The following is a 17714-nucleotide window of genomic DNA, read 5'->3' on the forward strand; positions in this document are numbered from 1 at the left end:
CCGCTTGGATGGAGTCAAGACTTCAGAGATATAGTACACTGGACATTGAACTTTATAGGCTTTGCCTTCTTATTCTCGCCCCATTATGAGCACTGTGCTGACAACCTGACCAATGGTTGCGATGTATAAGAGCAAAGGCTCTTTGCTGTTCGGAGCAGCAAGCAAACCGACTGGGTGGAGAGCAGGGCTTTGAGTTCCACAAATGCTGCTTCGGCTTCGGGAGTCCACTCAGACGTGTCAGACTTTTTGATCAGTCGGTAAAGAGGCAGTGCCTTTTCACCGAGACAAGAAATGAACCGACTCAGTTCAGCGAGACAACCTGTGAGCTTCTAAACATCATGCACACGCACATGGTGTTTCATTCAGAGAATTGCACCGATCTTCTCGAGATTGGCATCTATCCCTCGTTTGGAAATGAGAAAACCGAGTAACTTTCCTCCGGGAGCTCCGAATGTGCACTTGGACGGATTCAACTTAATGTCGTACCTTCTCAGATTGGCAAAGGTTTCAGCAAGGTCAGTCAGTAGGTTGGAACCTATGCGTGACTTAACCACAATATCATCCATATACGCCCCCACATTCCGACTGATCTGAGTGAGCAGGCACTTCTGAATCATGCGCATGAATGTGGCACCAGCGTTTTTGAGACCGAATGGCATGGTGACATAGCAAAAACACCCGAACGGGGTGATGAAGGCCATTTTTATTTCATCCAGTCCATACAGTCGGATCTGATGGTATCAGTAATACGCATCAAGAAAAGACAAATGCTCACATCCCGCAGTCGAGTCGACTATTTGATCGATGCGAGGGAGCGGAAAATGATCCTTTGGGCAGACTCGATTGATATGCTTGAAGCCAATGCACATGCAGAGTGAATTATCCTTCTTAGGTACCATGATGATGTTGGCGAGCCACTCGGAGTGGTATATCTCGCGTATGAACTCAGCTGCCAAGAGCCGAGCCACTTCCTCGCCAATCGCCTTCCTCTTCTCCGCGGAAGACTGACGGAGATGCTCTTTAACAGGTTTGGCTTTGGAGTCGACATGCAAACGGTGCTCAGCCAGTCCCCTAGGTACACCTGGCATGTCTGATGGTTTCCATGCGAAGATGTCCCAGTTCTCACTGAGGAACTGGATGAACGGGCTTCCTATTTGCTGTCGAGTGTCGTTGAGATGTGGGTCGGAGCAGCTGTGGATCTTCTGGGTGAATGTGAACTAGTTTCGTCTCGCCAGTCGACTGAAATGTGGACTTGGAAGCAGGCTTCTTGGAACAAAGAAAATCACTCGGGTCAGCATTCTTCTTGTACTCTTCTAGTTCCACCACTGCCATTTGCTCGTCAGCGATCTTGGAACCCTTTTGGAGGCTTTCCTATCCTCTCTATCTATTCGCAGTGACCGTCATCATACCTTTGGGTCCGGGCATCTTCAGTTTGAGATACACATAACATGGATGGGCCATGAAACGAGCGTATGCCGACCTGCCCAGAATAGCATGATAGGCACTGTGAAAATCTACCACTTCAAACATCATCTTTTCTTTGCGAAAATTCTTTGAATCACTGAAAACCATATCCAAAGCAATCTGCCCGAGTGATTTCACCTTCTTTCCTGGGATGACTCCGTGGAACTGCATGTTGCTTTCACTGAGTCGGGACATTGGAATGCCCATCCCCTGAAGGGTTTTAGCATACAAAATGTTCAAACCACCACCACCATCCATGAGAATTTTACGCAGTCGAGTGCCTCCAACGACTGGGTCGAACACCAAAGCCTGCCGCCCGGGGGTAGCAACGTGAGCTGGGTGATCTGACTGGTCAAAGGTGATAGGAGTCTTTGACCACTTGAGGAATGTTGTAGTTGTTGGAGCAACCATGTTCACCTCTCTGTTGATGACTTTCAGTCGACTTTTGCTCTCAACATCAGCAAAAATCACCAGGGTTGCATTGATATTCGGGTAATCATCTGCTTTTTCTTCATCTTCATCCTTATCAGAGCCTTTCTCACTCTGCTGACCCTCACGGAACTGCTGAATAAGGAATCTGCACAGTCGAGTGGTGTGTTTGGGCAAAATCAAGTTGCCCTCTTCATCTTTCTTCGTGTGAATGGCACACGGTAAATCCAGGACGTCCTGGCCCGACTGGTCCTTGATCTTCTTGGGTATCCATGGCCCCTTGGGCTTTCCCTTGAACTTTCCTTGGGTATTCAGCACTGCAGCTTCAGCCTGAGATGTGGCTTCAGCCTTGCATTTTTGCTTCCTACTGGGATTTCCGCCCCCAGCGTCGGGGTCGACTGTCTTCCCTTTTCCATTACGGAGTCGATCTTCTTCTTCGCCATTCGCATACTGAGTGGCTATCTCCATCATCGGATTCAGAGTCATGGCCCCAGAGCGAGCAAATTTCAGTGTGAGCTCTCTGTACCATACGCCTCCTTGAAAGCGCAGACTGCTGGGTACTCTGAAACATTCTCCACCAAATGGTGAAGTGTAGTCCAACGCTAGATGTAATCTCTCAAAGTTTCATTCGGCTTTTGGACACAATGTTGCAACTCAGACAACCCAGCGGGGCGCATGCAAGTGCCTTCAAATGTCTTGATAAACACTCGGGTCAAGTCTTCCCAACAGTATATGCTAGTGGGAGCCAACTGATTCAACCAGGCCCCGGCCGAGCCTTCAAGCATCAAGGGCAAGTGCTTCATGGCCACTTCTTCATTGCCTCCACCAATTTGCACTGCCACTCGGTAATCCTCTAACCATGTGTCCGGCTTTAACTCACCAGTAAACTTGCTCACTCCTGCAGCCAATCTGAAGTTGGGAGGAATCTCAGCAGCTTGAATGTCTCTGCTGAAACACTCGGGCCCAAATATGAATGCTCTGCTCCCACTCGGGTGATCTCTGTCCAAACCTTCTCTGTTAGCTCTGTCTTTGTCAACCAGGCCTCGTACGAGGACTGACCTTGCATCAAACCCAGGCTCTCGGGGGTCGATTGGAATCCTCCGCTCGTCGCCGTACAGGCGCCTGTCATCATATCCCCGGGGCGCGTACGAATCACCCCTCAGAGAGGGCGTGGGCACTCGATGGCGGTTATCACGGTGGTATCGAGGGTCAAACTACCCATGGCCTCGACCCAGGTACTGGTCCTGGCGATAACCACGATCTTCACGCCGCAGAGGCGATCTTGGGTTGTGTGTCGACTGAACTGTGTCTGCCATGACAGATCTACTATGAATCCTATTACACGACTAGGACACAGCTGAGTTCTGTTCTCCGGCCGCCCTGAGCAGTGCCCGAATCTGCTATAAGCCTCTACCAGCCTCGGAACGGGACGACTGGATCGAATCTGCGATATGAGCAGCTGCTGCAACATTTTGGATTGGAGTACGGTATACCTGACACTCATCCTGAGGTTCAGTCGGGAACAATTGCCGCTAACGTTGACTGGAACTTGGAAATTGTCTCCGGGCGCAGTCGTCGACTGTTTGCTGAAGATTCTCCATGCGCGCACGCTCAGCCAAAGTGGCTACAGGCGCAGCCTCCAAGGCCTGAGCCTCGGGGGTCTCCCCAACGATGGGGGTCTAGAGAGCTTGATCATTTTTATGATGTAGCTCTTCCCTCTGCTCTGCAGTGAGGGCTTGAGGATAGTACTCATTGTTGTCGCGCGACGGACCGCCGCCACCGCCCTTGCCATGGGGAAATCCTGGCGGGTTGCGCTGGAGACCAACCATGAGGACTTCCGCCGCGGGGTCATTGCTTTCACACTCGAAGAGAGTATCCGAGTGACCAGTCGACAGATCGAACAATCCATAGAGAGATTCATCGGGCTCGATTATCGTGATTTGAGGAGTGGCCGACTAACGGGCCACATCGTGCTTCACCCACCGCTAGAGCCACGAGCGACCGAATCACTTGCGGTAACGGGCAGCGGGAAGCGAAGACGTCACGGGAACCGATCGATACTGAGTCGACGGCTACTGCAGGAGGACGTCGCAGGCACTCCAGCGGAAGTGCGCCGCCCCGCGAGTGGGGAGTGCCTTGACGTCGAGGGGGCCTCTTGGAGCCAGGCCGAATCGTTGGTGATAAAAGTGAGCGCGTCAGGACGAATCTCGCGACCCAAGGACAATCCACCGCCGGAAACCATGTTGACGAAGATCGAAGATTGCAACCTCACCGGAAGTTGCTTAGATGCCTGCCCCACGGTGGGTGCCAACTGTCGTGGGAACAAATCTGACAGTAAAGATAAGGGGTACATAGTAGAGGGTAGAGTCCTAGCTACGGCGAGGTTGTACACTCGGTTTTACGAGTTCAGGCCCCTCTCGGCGGAGGTAACAACCCTACATCTCGGTGCCACGGAGGCTCTGTATATTGGAGTGTTGAGTTACAGGGGGTGCGAACCCTTGTGCTTGAGGGGAGGGGTGGATTATATAGAGTGCGCCGACCCCTTGTCGTCCTCAGTTACACAAGGGTTCAATGAGAGAATAATGACACAAACGTTACTGGTAACGCACACATTTAGTGAACTTTAAGGCTAGGGAGTGAATGCTCGGTCGTTGCCATTCAGAGGTGACTCTAGGACTTCTGTCCTTCGAGTAAATCCTTGTCTTCTGAGTGAATAACGACGGTCGAGTGGAATTGGGTATCCGAGTGGATCTATCGTCGAGTGGCTTGCATCATGTGATGATTCCGGTCGGTATCTTCTTCTATCTTTGTAGGCCTTGGCCTCTTGTGCAGTGTCCTTGGGTTGGGCATGTAGGTCAGGTCTAGGACCCTACCCTAGGTACATGTCCTCGTCAGGGGACGCGACTGCTCACTGGCACCGGCCGAGTGAGCGCCGCCCGCTCCGCTTCCCAGTGCACATGACTGCTCTGCGTTCAAACGACACGCCTCCGTCCGTCTGTCGCCCATATTAATGACATGCCTGTTGCCAAGACGCTACTCCGGCTCCACCCGTCTATCCTTCTGCCGCCCATCATTGCTATATAAATTGTTGCCCGAGCCATAGCCGCAGTCATTCGCCTCCGATCCCTCTCCGCACCACCCCCATCATGGATTCCTCCCACGCCAAAGCTCTCTGGGACGGGCTGACGCCGGAGCAGAAGAACGAGATGGCCGCCATTGTTGTTGGCTGGCAGGCCGGCAAACAACCGGAAGACGGCGACGTCCCAATGGAGGACGCGGCCAAAGACGAGCCGGCGCCACCATCACCGGTGCATTGCACCATGACCATCGTCAAGGCCCGTTGCCTATTACATGGACATGGTGCGGAAGGAGCGGTTCCGGGAGGCGTAGGTCGATGCCGCCTACAACCACCAACTCCTCCAGGAGCACCTACATGTGGAGGAGCAGCTCGCTGCCGGCATGGTGATCGCGCCGTACGCGGACCCAGTGGAGCAGGCGGCGCTGCTCGACTCCTACCGCTCCGCCCGCGAGATCCGTCTGGCCCGTTGGCGGTACCACCTACAAGGAGTGCGACGAGGCGACGAACGAGGTGTTCGGTGAAACCGACTACGAGGACGACAACACCGGCTCCGCCGAGGCTGCGCCACACCACCAGGACCACGAAGCCGACACATCCACGGGCTCCGCCGGCAGCGAGGAAGAGTAGTGCACGGTAGGTCGTCGGCGCTCGGGTCCCAAGAAGGCCACTGCTCCTCCCCTTCCGTCGATGCCCATCTTGGTGGGCTCAACATCGGTGACCGATTAGCCGCTTGGCGGCAACGTGGAGGCGAACATCTTCACTTCCCAAGGCCCCGAAGGCGGAGCTGGAGAAGACGAAACTTCATTTTTCGGGGCTCATGGCCGAAGATAGGGAAGAGGCGTCGACGATCTTTTAGTTTAGGTTATGGAGTTGGACGAGTACCATTTTTAATTGAACTATTTGTTCTGTCTTTTTACGGATGGATGCAGGAGAAAATTTGCAGATAGGTGTTGAAGATGCCCTTAATACTTTGGTCTATCGGATGTTCCTATATGAGCTTTTCTTCTGGGCCATTATTGCTGCTGTTTGTGTGAAAGTTCCTGTTGATCCCAGTTGGAATTCTGCCGGTGTTGGCCGCTGAAATTAGGCAACGACTTGGCGTTCGCTTGACGATCCAGAACCGCCTTTGCGTACTGATCAAACTTTCAGATTCTCCGTTTCGAAAAAAAAAACTTTCAGATTCGTCCCTGCCCAACATTGTTCGTAGTCGTGCTTTCCACGAGAAGCCATGCCGCCGAGCGTTGACCAGAGAACGAAATGCCGTGGCTGCTGGGGGGGAGAAGTGGCCGCGTTGTTGAATCAAACAGCGTACGTAGGTTGTGCAAAATGCTAGTACTTCTTGTTGTCAGACGGCCGGTGGCTCTTCCTTTTTTTGCGCTAATAACGAGTTTTTTTCTGAGGGCACAGGTTCACCTCATCGGTGCATAATCCGGTTCCTAATTATTCTTTTCGTCCGGTGAAGCCAGGGAGCGGGTACTTTCCTGTTTCGAGGAGGACGGGTTATTGGACAGTCGTCGACACATGGGAGATCGGGAGCTGGTCAAACAATGTTACAGTAGGGTTCGAATAATCTTCGAAGATAGGCACTCTCAATAATCTTCTAAGAGGAGTACTCCCTCTGTAAACTAATATAAAAGCACTTATATTACTAAAATAATGATCTAAACGCTTTTATATTAGTTTACGAAGGGAGTAGAAATTACGGACCTGTAGTCTAGCTTTATGCAGGTTTCTATTTTATATTGATGATGAAAAATCTCTCATTTACGAGATGTAGTCCACAACATCATCACTATCGAGTACTAGTAGTACTCTATTACAGAGATGTGTCATTTTCTCGTTTAATATAATAGTAGTACTTCGAGGGGTTATTTCCGTCTCTTTATAGGCTTTAATCATGATAGTTAACCAATCTACCAAGTTCGCCTCATACTACAGTTTCAAAACCAAACTAACTAGATCTAGGTTTCAATGACAACTATTTTGACTTCAAATTCACCCTCAAAATTCTCGCATGAACTGACTGCAAACACAAATTCGAACCAATGGGCATCAAACAAACCGGGGGACACCTCCCAAATCCATACGCAAGACTAGTGCGTGCCTCCGAACAGGCATAACCACACCGACAATGCCGCCGCGGCGGCGGCGACGAAACTATCCAGTGCCAACAAAAACGGCTAGCAGACAACTTCGGCGCCGGCGGGAACGCCGACGCACCGCCGAATCGCCAGAATCTCTACGAATCGATCTAGGAATCGAACAAGGATGGAAGGGGGGAAATGCAGGAAGGGGTTCCGAGAGATGTAGCGAGCATTACCTTCAACCCGCACGCGTTCCGGCGAAGCCGCTCCGTTCCGGCGAGCACCATCGACGGCCGCGAACACCGTCGATTGCTCCGCCTCCGCCTTCGCCTTCTCCTCCAATGATTTGAAGTGCGAGTGGGTTGTGCCAGTAATTGCGCCGCGGGTGAGTAAATGAAACCGTGAGGGAGAGGGTGGAGGGGTGTGCGACGTGTTTGACGTCAACCGCGGTCGGAGCGTGGCGTGCGGGCGCATGGCAGTTCCACCGCACGCCTCTAAGTGGCAACCGCTGACCACGGGATGGCAACCAACATGCGGGCGATCTGACTCGCACACCACACACGAGACTCGTCCTACGTAGCGCCAAAAACCGGCCTGTTTGTTCCAAGATTCGTGCGCACAGTTGCCAACGAAGATGCTTGCGTGTGGTCGGGGTGGTGAACGCCCAAATGTGTGGGCGTTAACATTTCCGTTTTTTAAGGCTCCTCTATAAAACCATGGCTCCCCAACGTTTTAAGCGCTCCAGAAATCATTCTCAAAGCCTATATATAAAGCAGAAAGAACAGAGAGAAAGACACAGCGTCACCGGCGAACTCAAAGCAATGGACACCGCTCCCGCTCCCCTTAAGCCGTCCTTGTCCAAGAAGCCCTCGCCGTCGTTCCGCCTCCGCAACGGCAGCCTCAATGCCCTGCGCCTGCGCCGCGTTTTCGACCTCTTCGACCGCAACGGCGACGGCGAGATCACCCTCGACGAGATGGCGGCCGCGCTCGACACCCTCGGCCTCGGCGCCGACCGCGCCAGCCTGGAGGCCACCGTCGGCGCCTACATCCCTGCTGGCGCCGCCGGGCTCGGCTTCGAGGACTTCGAGGGCCTCCACCGCGCTCTCGGCGACGCGCTCTTTGGCCCCATCACCGAGGAGGAGCCCGGCAAGGAAGGCGAGGGCGAGGACGAGGACATGAAGGAGGCGTTCCGGGTCTTCGACGAGAACGGCGACGGGTTCATCTCGGCGTCCGAGCTGCAGGCCGTGCTCAAGAAGCTGGGCCTGGCGGAGGCGCGGAACCTGGCGGCGGTGCAGGAGATGATCTGCAACGTCGACCGCGACCGCGACGGCCAGGTCGACTTCGGCGAGTTCAAGTGCATGATGCAGGGGATCACCGTGTGGGGAGCTTGAAGGCGGCGCGCCCGGCCTCTTCCTCTCGTCCCTCTCCTGTTTCTCATATGAGTATGTATCATTCCTAGACATTTTAGTTTAGGGTGTGTTTTTTTTCATGATCGAGCTTTCCACCGTTGACTCGATCTGGCGGTAGGTCTTCAGGATTTTGCTTGACAACCATGGTCACATCACAGCAAGCAGTAATTAGTTCCTTCATTTATTTTACAAGTTCTTGTTAATTCGGAAACTGTACTATCAAAGACCTTGACCAGCCTCCCCTAAAAATATTCTCTCCTCAGTTTCGTGCGGCTTTCCTGCTCCTGCCTAACCTGTTACTGCCATTGCGCGTTGACGTACGGTACTACATTTGCTCATTTGATGAATACTATAAATTTATTTGGCCAGTGAAGCAAATATGTTCATGAATGTTTTTCTCTATGGTTCTCCTTTGGCAAGAAATTTGATACATGTTCCTTCTGAAAAACACTAGGACTTATTTATTAATTATTAATCCCAGTGAGACAGCATGCAAGATACTCCCTCCGTTTCTAAATATAAGTCTTTTTAAACATTTCAAATGGACAACAACATAAGAATGTATGTAGACATATTTTAGAGTGTATATTCACTAATTTTGCTCCATATGTAGTCACTGGTTAGAATCTTTACAAAGACTTATATTTAAGAACGGAGGGAGTACTATATAGGATTCACATGAGGAATTTTTCTCCGCGATTAGTATGGTAGTGCAAACTAGCACAAAAACAAACAAACAAAAATGTAGATATATTCAGTAGACAGTACTGTTTCTCGTCAAAAAGAAGAATAGTATGGTACTAGTGCTAAGCACACAGGGGTTGTTATACCAACCAGATGAATTTTCCTTTCTGAGAGGACCTACCAGTTGTTGAAAGCAACTTGTATCCACATGGTCTGCACTTCAATAGAGTTATAGACCTACAGCACTTCATTACGCGTCTTGCTTTGAGTTAAGTTTGTCGCAAGCCATCAAGCAATGTGTTCCTTTGGTTGTGCAGGTTCTAAGCATGGGAGGATCGGAACGACGAACAACCACAAGATCCGTAGATCGCTTCAGACCTTAAAAGTGAAAGTCAGTCTTTAGGGTTGTGTAATTGCGTTGGTTTTTCAGTGCTAGGGAGTTGGTGTGTTTGTTAGAAGCTCAGAATGCAGCTCCTGGCTTGCAATTCTCGCGTGTCCTAATCTGTTCTACTAAAGTTTTATCCTTCGTTCGTCTTACCGTGTAGGTACTGTGCGTCTGATGTCTGTGTCTTATAGTCCGATAATCTCTTAATCTCTTGTCAAGATTGTAGAATGTATTTGACTTCCCTAATATATTGGCATATTTGTTAATTTCCTGTGATTGTAGCTTTTGGCGAGAATTCATTTGAGCACTTGAATTTTTTTTCACAAGTTTAGAAAATCAACTAATTATGGGGTGTCTGGATCAACAAAGAAAGGCCCAATTATCAATGTCAAACAAATCACAAGTTAGGGGGTGTTTGTTTACAGGGACTTAAAAAAGTCCCTTTTAGTCCCATCTAAACTAAACAGGAGGGACTTAAAGTGGGCATTTGAGATTTATGAAAGAAGACCCTGAGGGAGAGTTTTTTGGGGTCTTTTAGTTCATGTTTAGTCCCAGGAACCAAACATGTAAGGACTTTTTAGGGACTAGCGACTTTTTAGTTGAGACTAAAAAAAGTCATAGGACTTATAAACCAAACAGGGCCTTAGCTCAACATTCCATGGCTATTTCTAAATTGCTAAATGTTGACAACATTTTCAGTCTGTTATATACAACCTATATGGCTATAGTAGTGGTATCGCACTAATGGGACAACAGGCCGTTGTGACTACACAATATATTTAAGGTCTTGCGTTGCGTGCTATGATTGGCATTGCCGCTTTGTTTTCATCATTGTTGTTGCTGCTAGACTGGAAAGTAAAAACATGTGTACATTTTTCTTTTTCCGCAGGTGATGTGTGTATTATTGATTCACATGTCGGGTCAGATATAATTTAGGGCCTCATAGACTGGCGGCTCCTTGAATGAAAACATACATGAATCAGGAATGAATATCCTTGAAGAAATATAATACTAACAACCATAACATAACCATGACTTTAAAACATCATCACTTATTTGGTATTATCGAAAAGTAGAGCAATCTCTGCAACTAATGTAGCTAACTCTACTCTCATAAACTCACGGACTACATACACAATAGCATAAACCAAAACTTACAATCATCACTTACATGGAAGAAATCTTACACCACGCGGCCTGGAGTTCATCTCTAAGCCGTGCCGTTGCTGGACTTTGGAGGTAAGAAGGCCTCCCACCATCCAGACTCGTATTTGGGGTATGGAGCTGTCCATTTCTCAGGCTTATCGAATTTCAACTCTGCGGGGTTAGAAGCCAATGCTTCTTCAAGTGTCTCTGCATCGAATTGCTCCGCTAAGACCCGGTCCAGCCTTAGTTTCATGAATCTGAGAGCAAAAAAGGAGATAACATGAGATTATTGAGGATTTATTACTGCACGTATGCTTTTTAAAATGAGTGCTTTTTAAAATGAGAGACGGAGACAAAACATATTAGCTACAACTTTATATGTATAGAAGCAAAAAAAAAACGGTTTGACAAAGCACACACCATGCCAGCACGACATCACACATCAACAAAACAATGGGATCCACACAGTCAGCATCTGGCAGTGGCATCATGCTTAAGAATTCAATGGTCAGATAAGTTTCTCTAATTTTATTCAGTTTCTTTTTCCTCGCTTCGCGGTCTAATCAATATGTTCAGGAATGCAAGCAACTCGTATCCAGATTGTGCCCAATTATTGAACGGAGGTGACTAAAAACAAGAAAATATACAAAGTACTGTACTAAAAAACACATTCATGATTCATGACACCGAAAAACAAAATCAGAACAGGATATGGCACAACTTCAAAAAGTACAGCCATAGGCTTCATTTTATAAGAATTGCACTTCTGCATTGAAACAAGATCCTGATGAAAATTTGTAAATGTGACTTATTAAAATACATGTCCTGGACTAGAGCTTCCATGTAAGATTGGCCCTCAAATCATCACCATGTGATCAAACTTAACTCGTGGCATATCTACACATGTCAATTCTTATATCTAAACTTTCCTGGAAGGGCACTGCATGAATGTGAACCAAACTAGTGTTTTTCTTTTGTCACACCTCTTTCGTCAACAACCTACATACAATTTTGAAGTGCATGCCTTTGCTGATTTTATTTTATTTTGAAAAGGAGGATGACCCCCGGCCTCTGCAGCTGGGATCTTGGCAATATCTGTCGCTACTCCTATCCATTGATGAAGGGGTGCAGAAAGTGTGAGCCGAATACCCAAACCTCTCACCCAAGCCTAACATCTAAAGCCGGAGGCCCCAACCAAGCCACATACCAGGTCTGGGGCACAAACCGCTCCAAGGCACTCTCATAGGTCGTCGCCGCCGTCTTCCATCGATCCATCTTCAGAGCAGATACGGACGCATCGACCTTGCCAGGTCTGTTGTCGACGCCACCACGGCGCCAGACAACACCTCCTCCCTACGTGCGTCCACCATCACACATTCGTCGCCAAGGCCCTGCCGCGCCATGCCGCCAAGACTCCGCGTCGCCGATGCGTAACATGGAACACCGCTCCACCGCAAATGCCGTCCACTGGTCCCTCTAGCCTATGCATACCTCCAAGAATGATGCCCCAAGAGGGATACGGCACAAGAGCGCCGCCGTCATCCAATCGACCTATCTAAGGTTTCCCACGGAGGTGGCGGATAGGGGTCTAGAGCTTCTCCACGACGATACCTTCAAGAAGGGGACGACGCAGAAAACGCCGCCATCGCCGGCCTTGGCAATGAGCCAAGAGTAGGGTTTTCACCCGGATCCGCTCGGGGAACCTCCATCTAGCCTCGTGTGCACGGGACCGCCACCGATCACCGCCGCCACGCATGGAGCAGGCCACACCGGCCAGATCAGATCTGACCGGAGGCCAGACCACACGCACAGTCGATCCATCCACCATGCCCTCCATGCCGCCGCCGCCAACCCGAAATCCGGCCAGCCGCAGAGCCACCCACCACCGCCGCGAGGCAAGGCCGGCCGCCCCGCCGCAGGACCCGACAAGCCGCGCCTCCACACGCCGGGGTCCCGCTGCAGGACCCGACAAGCCGCGCCTCCACATGCCAGGGGTCCCGCCGCAGGACCCGACAAGCCGCGCCTCCACACGCCAGGGGCCCCGCCCCACCCCAGGCCGCGGGAGAGAAGGAGAGACCCAGGCCACCGCCATCTGCCCCGGGCTTAGCCCGGCGGCGTCACGCGGCGGCGACGGGAGGAGAGGAGGGAGTAGATCAGGGCTCGGCGGCGGCTAGGGTAGCGGCCCGCCCGAGTCGCCCGGTGTGGGATCGACGCGGGGGTGAGGCTGGGGCTATCTTTGACCACCGCGCACCCAGCCGACAGGCCGCCTTTGCTGATAGCAAGCACATTATTATGGGTAGCCATCAAGTAGGCATCCGGTGCAAATTGAAGATACAAGACTGCACCGATGCACGGTTTTGCCATTTGCAACAGGAAGCATACCAGCTTGCACTGCATGACATGTTGCCAATGGCATAGCATTGGGCAGGCACTATAAATGAAGTAAGCACTTACTAGTCACAACTCGCAAGTATTACCGCGATTTATTTATTGTAATGTTCAGGGGCGCGTGGAAGTTAGCTATCCACGTGCCAGAACCATGAGGTGGTTTCGAGATCTTACGGGTTTCAGCCCTAGCCTATCCCAATTTGTTTGAACTAAAGGCTTAGTTGTTGTTGTTGTTGTAATGTTCAGCGAGAGGGAGAATTTCCCCAGCTGAATTTCAATTGAAGGGGCTTATAGCCAGATAATTACAGAAGCGAGTACTGCAAGGACTGCATGCATTGGCGTTTTAATATCCATGGGGGACTCTGCTAATTAGCATTGCTCGAGCTTGCAACGATGCCTGAAGAGACAGCTGACTTACCTGATCCAGTTGCGGTCGGTGGAGACGAGCGCGACGGCGGGGCGCTTGAGCCGCTTGGCGACGTTGGGGAACCTGTCTAGAAATTTGGGCTCGATCACAAGCCAGAAGTCCTGCTCCTTGCTGCGCTCCTCGTAGAGCCGCAGCTTCTCCTGGAGCTGCTCCTGGAAGTGTTCTTCGTCGTCCAGCATGAACTTGGCGTTCGCCACCAGGAAGTAGTAGGTCCGCGACTTCCCCTCCTGCAGCGCACAGAAAACACCACCACGTCGTCTCAAAACTGAGAAGAAAACTCCACTTGCCCGGTGCCGCGAAATGCGAAACACGGGAAGCGTGCGCCGATGCTTACTTTCTCGGAAGGCTCCGCGGAGCCTTGCCGGTCGGATACGGCGGTGGCGGCGCGGCGGAGGCTCTCGAAGCGCGTCGGCGGGCAGGAGACGGAGAGGGCTGGACGACTAGCGGGGGCGGACCCGGCGTGGGCGTGGGCGCGGGCGCGGGGGAGCGCAGCCCTGGACGGCGCGAGGGTCGCGCAGGGGCGGAGGGACAGCGTCGCCGGAGCCACCATTGGCTCGGTGGGGTCTAACTGAACTGAATCGTAGAGGGTAGAGGAACGGAAGAAGATGGTACGGAGCAGAGAGCCTTATCTGGACAGCAACTGGGGGAACGCCTCTACTTCGCGCTTTGCCAGTGAACTTCAGGGGTGAAATATGGGCCGGAGTACGGCGATGTGGGCTTGTCGACTAGGATCTTCGGCATGTACTACTTCTTTTCCTGGCTGACTGAGTTCCGGATCTCACAGTCCCCTGTCACTCGGTTTCTAAAAAAAAAAAAAATCCCCCGTCTCTGGTTTGTCTAAATATAAATAAAAAGTCCCTTGTCTCTGGTGTAGGGTTTCCACATGAAGGACTGCAGCAGCAACCGCCGCAGCTGGAGAAATTTTGGTCCCCTCGCCTCCGGCTGCCATTCTGGAGCTGGGAGATAGGGGACCTCGGATCTTCAAGAGTTCTACGTTCTTCATTAACATCTAGTGGGCAAACGATCGCACATATGGGACGGCCAACCAATGTTCACTTCAACTAGAGAGACAGGTGAAAAGGGAGGCATCGAGGGATCGATCCCGGATCCGTTGGGTGGTGTATAGCGCTGCTAGCCAATGAGGCGCGGTTAGGTTCCTGCTAAACTGGGAGGCGCGGCCAAATTGAGATAAAAGGGCCAACATTTCTTGTAACATTCCAGGGACGAAAACTGTTTGTTCCCTGGGTTTTCTAGTTTTCAATAAGTTTTTTACTCTCTTATTTCCTTTGTTTTTTCATTTTCGTCCCTTTTCTATTATTTTTTTGTTTTTCTTTCTCCATTTTTTATTCTTCTACTTTTAAATTTTAATTAATGATGTTTTTATAATTTATGATTTTTTTAAAATTCCTTAACATTTTTTATATTAGAGAATAATTTTTATAATTATCAACGTTTTTGTATATCAAACATTTGTCAAATTCAATAACATATTTACAGATCAGTGAACATTTTTATTCAGAAATATTATTTTCCAATTTGTGAACATTTTTTATTCGTGAATTTTTTTTGAATTCGTGAACTTTTTTTATTTGCAAACATTTTTCAAATTCATGAACACTGTTTAGAATCCATGAACATTTTTTTGGTTCACAAAAGTTTTTTGAATTCACGAACACTTTTTTAATTCGTGAATATTTCTTTCAATTCACGAGCATTTCCTTAAATTCATGAAAAAAAAAATTCGTGACCAACTTTTGAATTCACGGACATTTTTTTGAATTCGTGAACATTTTCTGAATTCACAGGCATTTTTCAAACACTCATTTTTTTAATTCATGAACTTTTTTGTTTCGAAGAATATTTTTGAATGCGTGAAAAGTTTAGAAAATCTATGGAGATTTTTTGAATTCATGGACATATTGTGAGTTTGTGAACATTTTTCAAATCCATGAACAATTTTTGAATTCCTGAATATATTTTTGCATTTGTGAATAATTTTTGAATTTAGGAAAAAAAGCAAATTTATAAATATTTATGAATTCCTGAATATATTTTTGCTTTGTATTCCCAAATGATTTTGAATTTATTATAAATTAAAGAGACAAAAAATAATGAGAAAAAATAATGAAAACCAGGCTGCTAATTAACAAAACAAAACAAAACAAAAATGTCCGATTGCTATATCACCACGCAATTTTTTGTATGGTGGTAGATAGTATCTTGTCCCATGAATGTGATGCACTCCAGAAGAAATGGCTAGGTGCATCAGGCTTGGCTACTTTTTCTTTGTTTTCAAACATGGCGGCCCATTGGTAGAGGCGTGTAAGGATTTCATTAATGCAGGATGTATGCAATCTACTGTTTACTATCCGTCTTGGTAGTATCGACTAGTTGTATTCACCACGCGCATTGTTGTGTACATTGTCAAACCAAGCGATTTTTTTATGTGTGAACCTTGCTTATAACAATCACATATGAGATTTCCTCGGTTATTACCGACTAATGCATGATTGTGTTTATGCAAATTTAATACTCCCACCATTCCTAAATATAAGTCTTTTTTTAAAGATTTTAATATAGACTACATAAGAAGCAAAATGAGTGAATCTACATCCTAAAATATGTCTATATACATACACATGCAGTTCGCATTGAAATCTCTAAGAAGATTTATATATTTATGAATGGAGAGAGTATATTTCATGTGCTCATATATTTACGAGTATTCCTATCATTTTTGATGTTCAAGTAGACGGACGCGGCAATGCTCACCATCGACGATCAGGTCTTGATTATCCTGAATCCATGCGACCCAATTTCCATAGTCCGATGTTATGTTCTCAGCAAATCGCGCGCACAAACTGACACACCACACACACAAAATGTGAAGCGAGTGGGTGCGCTAGCGGTTGGGTTTCCGGCCGCATGAGTTGCTTCGGGACAACGCTGGGTATCACGGTATTCTGCTTTGCCGATGCTCTGAGTGTAAATTTCCCTTGCACGCTAACGCTAGTACACGGCCGCATGTAACTAAGCCAGGTTGTGTCGGTGCATCATCCATTCACCTATCACACGCAACGCAGCAGCATCTGGTCATCCAGATTTAGTGCTAGGACGGATACGTAGTGCGTAGGCGCTCTCATGGCGAAGGATTGCGCTGGCCTCGCGTGCAGCGGGCAAACGAGCTGCTTTCTTATCGCCTACGCGTCCCGTGGCAGGTCACAACTGCAACCACCGTCCAAGGGTGAGTGGTGGCTCGGTGCACGCTCGATGCTGCAGACGTAGTACGTGTTTGCTTTCTGCTTTCCGGGTGGCAGCAACCAACAGGTCAGCCAAGGCATGTATAATAGCGACATATGGATACAGATGCCTAATGATAAATAGTAATTTGAGGCATTTTAATTTTTTTTCCTTCCCAATGCAAACTGTTACTGTGGGCCTCATCAAAGAATAGAAAGTAACTCTCACTACACATGCATCCCTACTTTGTACTTCAACTTTTTCAACTTTATTCACCAAACCATTTTTTTTCTCTTCAAGCATCCGCCTCCTGCAGAGGATCATGCTTCCTTATCCAAACCTATTTTTTCTGTCATCCGATCCTACATGGCATGTGAGACATTACCCTGAGGCTATGAATTGGCCATGCCCTCATGTAGAGATCTTTTCTGCAAAATCGTCAAGAGATAGCTCTGGCCCGGACATGGCACCTCGCGACGCGATGCCGTCAGGAGGAGCCGGGTCAAAGGCCGGGGCAGCAGGCTCCACCATGCCGAGCTGAGGGCCACGGTCGCACACGCCGTCGCTCGAGCTTGGTCGAGGAGCCGCCTTCGCCACGAGCTCCCTCGGTAGGAGCCTACCAGGTCGTGGGCGTCATCACCGCTGCAACTCGTTTGCCGGCCAGCTGGATCCCGCTCTGCCGCGCGCCCGAACCAAGCCCTAGAGCCTCGCTCGAATCCATCTTCCCCGTGTGACTGGTGCCTGGGGCGCCGCTCAGCTGGCCCGCGTTGTACTTCTGCTATGCGCGTCCGTGCAATAGCCACACAAATTGTCCTGCAGTGCAGCTGCGACTCCATGGCCTCGCGTCGGGACGCCGAGCGGCCGATGGACTGGAGCGGAGCACGGTTTTTTTTCGAAAAAGAAGGATATACCCCGGCTTCTGCATCTGGACGATGAATGCAGTCATTTTATTAATTATTCACAAAGACTTTACAAAATT

At 49.2% G+C, this 17714-nt stretch overlaps 2 protein-coding genes across 2 annotated transcripts; one reads left to right on the forward strand and one right to left on the reverse strand.

The window, feature by feature from the left end:
• The first annotated feature begins 7812 nt into the window (after window positions 1–7812).
• LOC119296259 (probable calcium-binding protein CML27) lies at window positions 7813–9800 on the forward strand. Its single transcript, XM_037574657.1, has 2 exons — window positions 7813–8498; window positions 9467–9800. The coding sequence occupies exon 1, from the start codon at window positions 7878–7880 to the stop codon at window positions 8445–8447; it is 570 nt and encodes a 189-aa protein (XP_037430554.1). The 5' UTR covers window positions 7813–7877; the 3' UTR covers window positions 8448–8498; window positions 9467–9800.
• A 716-nt stretch (window positions 9801–10516) lies between these two features.
• On the reverse strand, window positions 10517–14143 carry LOC119296260. Its single transcript, XM_037574658.1, has 3 exons — window positions 13830–14143; window positions 13487–13722; window positions 10517–10937 (listed from the first exon to the last, which is right to left on the reverse strand). The coding sequence occupies exons 1-3, from the start codon at window positions 14043–14045 to the stop codon at window positions 10745–10747; spliced, it is 645 nt and encodes a 214-aa protein (XP_037430555.1). The 5' UTR covers window positions 14046–14143; the 3' UTR covers window positions 10517–10744.
• Between the last annotated feature and the right edge of the window lie 3571 nt (window positions 14144–17714).

The sequence above is a fragment of the Triticum dicoccoides genome, chromosome 4B (assembly GCF_002162155.2).
Source record: "Triticum dicoccoides isolate Atlit2015 ecotype Zavitan chromosome 4B, WEW_v2.0, whole genome shotgun sequence".
Lineage (NCBI taxonomy): Eukaryota > Viridiplantae > Streptophyta > Magnoliopsida > Poales > Poaceae > Triticum > Triticum dicoccoides.

What these genes read in the sequence shown, in the direction of transcription:
- LOC119296259 (XM_037574657.1), top strand. Translation starts at nt 7,878, where the DNA reads ATGGACACCGCTCCCGCTCCCCTTAAGCCGTCCTTGTCCAAGAAGCCC.
- LOC119296260 (XM_037574658.1), bottom strand. Translation starts at nt 14,045, where the DNA reads ATGGTGGCTCCGGCGACGCTGTCCCTCCGCCCCTGCGCGACCCTCGCG. An exon ending in CCGCGGAGCCTTCCGAGAAA is followed by an intron (nt 13,723 to 13,829) that starts GTAAGCATCGGC and finishes TGTGCGCTGCAG; the next exon opens with GAGGGGAAGTCGCGGACCTA. An exon ending in ACCGACCGCAACTGGATCAG is followed by an intron (nt 10,938 to 13,486) that starts GTAAGTCAGCTG and finishes TTTTGCTCTCAG; the next exon opens with ATTCATGAAACTAAGGCTGG.